This window comes from Syzygium oleosum, unplaced genomic scaffold, assembly GCF_021117445.2.
Source record: "Syzygium oleosum isolate NSW1041296 unplaced genomic scaffold, Sole_v2.1 Sole_v2.10, whole genome shotgun sequence".
Taxonomy (NCBI): Eukaryota; Viridiplantae; Streptophyta; class Magnoliopsida; order Myrtales; family Myrtaceae; genus Syzygium; species Syzygium oleosum.
In genome coordinates this window covers 10638993-10645862 of record NW_026607494.1, presented here as the reverse complement: position 1 = coordinate 10645862, position 6870 = coordinate 10638993, and the positions used below count along the sequence as shown (strand labels likewise).

Genomic DNA, 6870 nt, shown 5'->3' with positions numbered 1-6870 from the left:
GTGTGTAAACTTTGAATTCAGAAAATTACATTCCATTCTGCTGAAAATATTAGATACGCTGTAATTTATCACCCTCCACGAAATTACGACGGATCACGTAAAAAATTTTACTTTTTGTCTTGCTTGCACCATGGTGGTGTTAGTCTATTATCAGTCATGGCTCATAGACCAGCCGGCATCGGGTTGGTGATGATGGTCCACTCTTCCGAGCTTCGAGCAACTTGTGCAAATTCTCTCTCTCTCTCTCTCTCCGCAATAACTCAGCAATGTCAAGCTGTCGGGTTTTCACAGCTATCCTACCGATTCTTATTAAGACACGGCTTCTCTATTTTTCTGCTTTTGCACATTTATATGGAAGAAGAGGAAAAACAGAAGCAAAACGAAGAGAGCAAAGCCATTTTCTCGCATTCTTGAGGGTGATGACCCTTCTGGAGTCTGATATCTGATGTGCAAAGTGCCTGCAGATCTTGGGTTAGACATGGTAATGCAGTTGCTTCATGGAAATTCACTCAGTGTCTGCTTTTTAGTAGATTGCAAATGGCAAAAGAAAGAGAATTATTAACCCAAAGAAAAAGAATAAAAGAACAAAACGCATAGCTCATTACCCGTTTGAACTCATCAGATTATATAATTTGCACCACCCTTGAAGAAAATCAAGAGAGCATGAAGATACATGTCATTACCAAAATACTAACTTCCCTAACCAAAGTCATCGATCATCATCTAGCAAAAGAATAAGAACGGAAAAGATGGAAAGAATCCAGACCCATAGAAATCTAGTAACTACATAAGTTAACATGTTGGACCAAGCCAAGCGAAGCAAACACATTACACTCCGAACAAAAATGCACGGCTTCTCCCTCAACTTCATCCGTAGGACCGAAGAATGGCTCCACAGAAGGTGCAGATTATGGCTCTCCAGGACTTCCAATAAAAGGGAACGCAGATAAATCGAGTGGCAGTTTTCATGTCAGCGACGCTGGCCCCGCCGCCGCACCTCGAGCAGATCCCGGCCGCTGGCTTGCTGCTCTTCACCTTCCTCTTCTGATCCACAAGAAAGCAGAAGAACACCATCGTACCGCTTGTCTAACTATTCTTCTCCACAAGATTCGCTCTTTGCTTTTGGGGTTGAGAGTTCTCAGATTTTGGGGGTTGATTGATTCTGGGTTTTGGTAGTTTTGAGGAGAGGAATGGCTTTAGTCAGCTGAAAAGAGACGCAACTTAAAGCAATTTATACATGGGGAGGTGGTGGGGGAGTTAATGGTAGGAGCAACTCTAGTACGGCAACTAATGAATGAGACTATCCCATTGGAGGCTAAAAAGGACTCTCAGGTTGGGTATACTGTGAGCCATCTGGGTACGTGCGACCTGCGTTGACAGTTGGCAGATCCAACTTTTAGGTAGAGACATCCTTGTATAACCCTATAACTTGATATCACACACTGATCAAACGCTCTTGCTTGTGACGATATGTCGAGATGCCATTTGACCTGAGGCGTTGCGTGGAAGACTTTCTCATTTGACGGTTGTGAGAACTCTGCCACGAGGACCGGCCATTGGACAAGGCTGCTGTCTCACATTTAGTGAGGCATGTGGGCTTTTTCCTGGAGTGAGTTCAGGTGGCAGATGGGCCTCCTTTTAGTAGGCTTTGGTTTTCAATGGGAGCCATCTCAATCAAGAAGACGGGCAGATGATAAGAAGCTAACAGATATGAGTAGCTAAGGGTGCGAATGGTAACCATTCTGCTCCAGAAATCAAATTCTTGCAAGAAATTGATTTCTGGAATTCTTGCCAGAAATTGATTTCTGGAGGAGAAATCTGTTTGGTAAAACATGACTAATTCTGCTCCAGAAATCTGTTTTGATTTGTTGATTTTTTTTGCACCTAAAAAAATTTAAATTTTACTCAAAGTGGGTGGCCACATGTATTATAAGCCATTCTGTAAAGTTTTGAAATTTTTGTTTTTTTTTAATTTTTTTTGGGCACCCAAAAAAATTTAAATTTCACTAAAAATAAGTGGCCACAGGTATTCTAAGCCATTTTGTGAAATTTTTTTATTTTTTTATTTTTTTATTTTTTTGGACACCTCAAAAAATTTAAATTTTACTTAAAGTGGGTGGCTACAGATATTCTAAGCCATTCTATGAAGTTTTGAAATTTTTTATTTTTTTTTTATTTTTTTGGGCACCTCAAAAAATTTAAATTTCACTCAAAGTGGGTGGCCACAGGTATTTTAAGCCATTTTGTAAAGTTTTGAAAATTTTTATTTTTTTATTATTTTTCTTTTTTTTTTGCACCTCAAAAAATTTAAATTTCACTCAAAGTAGGTGGTCACAGGTATTTTAAGCCATTTTGTGAAGTTTTGAAATTTTTGATTTTTTTTTGCACCTCCAAAAATTTAAATTTTACTCAAAATGGGTGGCCACATATGTTTTAAGCTATTCTGTGAAATTTTGAAATTTTTGATTTTTTTTATTTTTTAAAAAAAAATTCACCAAATTTCATATTTTCCCGAAATCTGACTTTTTTTTATTTTCTGGAAATTTTTATGAATTTTTCTAGAATTTTTCAATTTTTATGCATTTTCTGAAAAAAAAAATTGTGAGAAAATAGGGAGAATGCATTCGAATCAAGAAGCTACAAAAGTAGCTTCTCTTTTCTTGCCAAAAACTCATTCCGAATCAAAATGCATTACGGAATCAAGTATTTTTAACAAACGCATTTTTATTCCAGGAATGCAAAAATCGCTCCAGAATGCATTCCGAAAATTTTTTAACAAACGCCATTCTGTTCCGGAATGCATTCCGGAACAGAATTTTTATTCCGGAATGCATTCCATGCGCACCCTAAAAGAGATCCAGAGAAGAATGTAGACCCCAACAGAAGCTGTGAAAGTCAGGACCATGACTGATCTCTCCTTGCCATGAGGATGGAGGAGAAGTGTAGTTGAGATTAGAATCAACAGATTGTGTAGAGAAAATAGATATTCCTAGTGATGAGTACACTTATTCGAGCGCCAACAGTGTTGCAAGAATTGACGAACGCTCAAGTCCATGGGATGGGATGGCCCAGAAGTTGCTGATAAATAATTAAAAAAGGGAAAAAAAAAAAAACAGGGTTGTTGCCATATTATACAACCCCTACATGCCTGCTTAAGTTTCCCGCCAACCAGTCAGCGACTCAGCATTGCAACACACCAAGTCGATAAACTTTAATGCAACCAAAAACAGTATGAATTTCAGAGAATAGGGCCAAGCAAATTTTCCGAAAACATGCAATATTCATTCCATATCGATTATTCTGGTAAAATATGGTTCCCCCACCAATAAATTTTTAATGCGTTCACATGTTAGTCCTACTGCACACCAAATTCCATCGCAATAAGATAGTAACAAACATGGCATCTCAAATAGTATAAACAAATTTATGCGGGAAAAATTTCAGGAAAGAATGATGCACAAGGTGCTTCAGGATACAGGAATTTCCTATTTGAAAGCTCAGGCTATACAACTGACACTAAGGACTAGAGCTACATCCCTCATTTTCAAATTCAGAATCAGAGTTCTGTTGCGGCTCAAAGGCGAATCTCATCTCCTTATTAACCAACTCAGCGAGATCAGGCCTTTTTGCATTTCTGTACGCCTCTGCCACTGCCTCAAACAAGGACTCATTCGGCTCAATTTCTCTATATTTTAGTTGACTATGAACCCGTCTCACCCCTTCGATCATACCCGATTTGCCATAACAACCAACCAGAAAAATGTAAGTAACGTGATCAGGCTTCACACCATCGTCTTGCATTTTCATATATATGTTCAGAGCCCGATCAACGTCCCCTAATGCACCATAGACGTATATACATACATTATATACAAAAGAATCGAGAGTAAGCTTTGCTTTGGAGAATACTTCACAGGACTCGAATGCTAGAGCATGCAAGCCCACGACAGAGAAAACAGAGGAAATTATGGCTTGTCTCGCATAAGGTTTACCTTCATGGTAGGATAATTCCAGCTGGTTAACAGCTTCGATAGCCATACCTCCCTTCTTCAACACCGTAAATATTACTCTGAAGGTCCCACTATCGGGTAAAAGCTTTCGAGTCACCACCATCTCATGCAACAACTCACCACACTGATACAGTTGGCCATTAGTGGCATAGCATGCCATTACCTTATTATATGAAGGACAATCTCTCAATAAACCTGCTTGTTTCATCTCCTCGGCAACCGCAATGGCTTCATCAAGCATACCCATGTTCTTATACAGATACATCATGCTTGCAAAAGAAACCCCATCCGCCATATTTTCTTCTCTCATGCCATTGAAAATGAGTTTTGCTTCAGATATCATGCCCAGATCTGCATAAAGACTGATCATACTGTTTGATGCAATGACGTCCAAACCGCCCTGCATATTTTTCATCCTTTCGTACACAGATTTTGCTCCTTCCAAGCATCCTACTTTACTGTAAGCCTTGATGAGAGAAGTCAAAACTATCTTATTTGCTGGAATTCCACATTGTTCCATCCAATGGAAATATCGAAGAGCTTCTTCAACTCTTCCAGCTTCAGCAAATCCATTTATTAGAGAACCATACACAACTTCATTTGGTTTAACCCCTGCCTTTTCCATTTCATCGTACGTGTCAGCTGCATCAGAAAGCTGGCCCAGGCGAGCATAGCAGGCAATCACAGCAGAATAAGTCATAGTTTGGGGTTTAAAGCCAAGTCTTTGCGTTTCAAGTAAGAGACTTTTAGCTTCTTCTACCAAATCACCCCCAGCAAACATCTGAACAAGAGAATTATAAGTGCACTCATCAGGCCATGTGCCCTGATTTTTCATGCTCTTGAAAAGGGAAAAGGCTTTATCATAAAGCTTTGCCTTACCATAAGCTTTGATCATGACGTTGTATTCCAAGACATCCTTCTTCTGCCCAATGCTTTTCATAAAAAAGACGCATTCAGCTTCAGCCCAAAAACCCTTTTCAGCGTAAGCATCCATAATTGCTGCTCGTGTTTTCGGGAGTAGCTCCCGATCATCCTGAAAATTCTCAAAAAGAACTTTAGCGCTATCAAGCAACCCTTTGTTCACATACATCTTAACTATATCAGGAAGAGAATGCTCATCAATATTGCTGCCAGACTTTCGAATTTGTTCAATGACACTCACCACCTCTTGGACCATATTCCTCTTGCATAATATATGGATAACAGCTCGGCGTGTCACAGCATCAGGGAAAAGACCAACTTCCCTGATCTTTCTATAACAATCGAGGGCCGCATCAATGTTCCCTGCCTCGGCATATAAAGATAGAAGGATATTATAAGTCTTTGTATCAGGAGATATTCGCCTTCCGTCCATTTCGTTCAGCAGAGCTTCGGCTTCAGACAAGTGGCCATGACTTCCGCAAGTAAAAATCATGGTATTGAAGGTAATGATATCCATGGGAACCCCAGAACTCAACATTTCTCTAAACACGGCGGCAGCATCCTTCAGGCGCCCTGCCTTCCCATACAAATCGATAAGAGTATTATACGTCGACGTAAGTCGTGGCTTCCTAGCAGAATTCTCTGAATCATTGGAGCCCATAATTTTCATTCTCCCACCTATCTTAAAGAGCTCGGTCGACAGAAAATGCTTATAACTAACAGGTGCTAAGCCAAACCCATCTTCAGACTCAACCATCGAATCCAATTCGAGATCGTCCAGCTCGACCCGCCCATCGCACCAACCCTTGTAGAACCTCTCCGCCCTATCAAACTCTGCAGCGTCCTTCAAAACCCTGACGACAGTGTTCATGGTGACCTCGTCCGGAAACATACCCCTCAACTTCATATGCTTGATCCACAAGAGCGCTTCTTTCACCATACCCGCTTTCCCATACACGTCGACGAGCATCCCGTACGTGTTATGAGTGGGAAAGACACCCTTTTGCGCCATCTCGATCCAGCACCTCCTCAGGTCGTCCCATTTCTGGGCCCTGCCCAACGCCCTCAGCACGATATTGTAGTGAATCACATTGGGCGCGTAATCCTCCCGGGACTTGAAAAACTCCCAGACCCGAACGACCCTCTCGCAGCTGCGCTGCTCCTTGAGGATCACGGTCTGCTCTCTAGGGCTCAAATCCGAGCAAACGGAAGAAAGGGTCTTTTCCACGTCGTCCGCCGACTCCAAGGACCGCAAGACCGAAGGCAGAACGCCTCCGTAAGCCGTCCTCCTCTGCTTCTTGCCGTTTGATGAAGAGACGCTGGAGGGCAAGGCCAGGGCTTTAGGGCGGCGTTGGAGCTTAAACCCTAGAGAAACCCCGCCCCTCGAGGTGTGCGGACGAGGGTGGGACGGGTCACGGTGCGAGAGGGCGTGAAGATGGAGGCTGCCGCCGCCGCCGCCGCGCATCTCGCTGGAGCTGCAGGTGGGGAGCAACATTCTGCTCTCTGCGACGGCGATGCAAGGAGGACCAGCTGCGTCTTAGTGACGACGATCAAATATCGGGCGTGGACAGAGAGAGTTGGGGAGCTGGTAAGTACATCGAACGGTGGAGGAGACATCAGGGTCGTCATCAGACGGTTCGACGCATTTCAAGTCGTCAACCTACGAGAGGAGATCTTTTGTTATTGCTCCTCGTCGGCTTCTTTTCGCTGCTAAGGTAATGCACGAAGCCTTTCTCCCTTTGTCTTGGAGCAACGCAATCTATTCAATATTAAAGATTACTTGACACATGAGATGGTAACCCATAGTTTGGCGGAAAGTTTTCAGCTCTCTCTCCCTCGGGAACTCGATCGCATGGCCGTGGTAACGCAAGAATCGAGAATCGAATGCACCGTCCGGCTAAGCGCCGGTGAAGTCATCTCTCCATCCGTCAAAAGAGGA

At 42.4% G+C, this 6870-nt stretch overlaps 2 protein-coding genes across 3 annotated transcripts; both read right to left on the bottom strand.

The window, feature by feature from the left end:
- Positions 1-601: 601 nt before the first annotated feature.
- LOC115679995 (uncharacterized) lies at positions 602-1708 on the bottom strand. The gene has a single exon (XM_030603740.2). It carries the CDS (start codon positions 1072-1074, stop codon positions 868-870), a length of 207 nt encoding a protein of 68 aa, XP_030459600.1. The 5' UTR covers positions 1075-1708; the 3' UTR covers positions 602-867.
- A 1678-nt stretch (positions 1709-3386) lies between these two features.
- On the bottom strand, positions 3387-6593 carry LOC115680012 (pentatricopeptide repeat-containing protein At1g73710). 2 transcript variants are annotated; one of them, XM_056315509.1, is made up of 2 exons: positions 3993-6593; positions 3387-3836 (listed from the first exon to the last, which is right to left on the bottom strand). In XM_056315509.1, exons 1-2 carry the CDS (start codon positions 6424-6426, stop codon positions 3517-3519), a joined length of 2754 nt encoding a protein of 917 aa, XP_056171484.1. In that variant the 5' UTR covers positions 6427-6593; the 3' UTR covers positions 3387-3516. The 2 variants fall into 2 exon arrangements, with proteins under 2 accessions (XP_056171484.1, XP_030459621.1); XM_030603761.2 differs by having other exon boundaries at positions 3387-6592.
- Between the last annotated feature and the right edge of the window lie 277 nt (positions 6594-6870).

Coding starts and splice junctions, on each gene's coding strand:
- LOC115679995 (XM_030603740.2), bottom strand. CDS start 1,074: ATGGTGTTCTTCTGCTTTCTTGTGGATCAGAAGAGGAAGGTGAAGAGC.
- LOC115680012 (XM_030603761.2), bottom strand. CDS start 6,426: ATGTTGCTCCCCACCTGCAGCTCCAGCGAGATGCGCGGCGGCGGCGGC.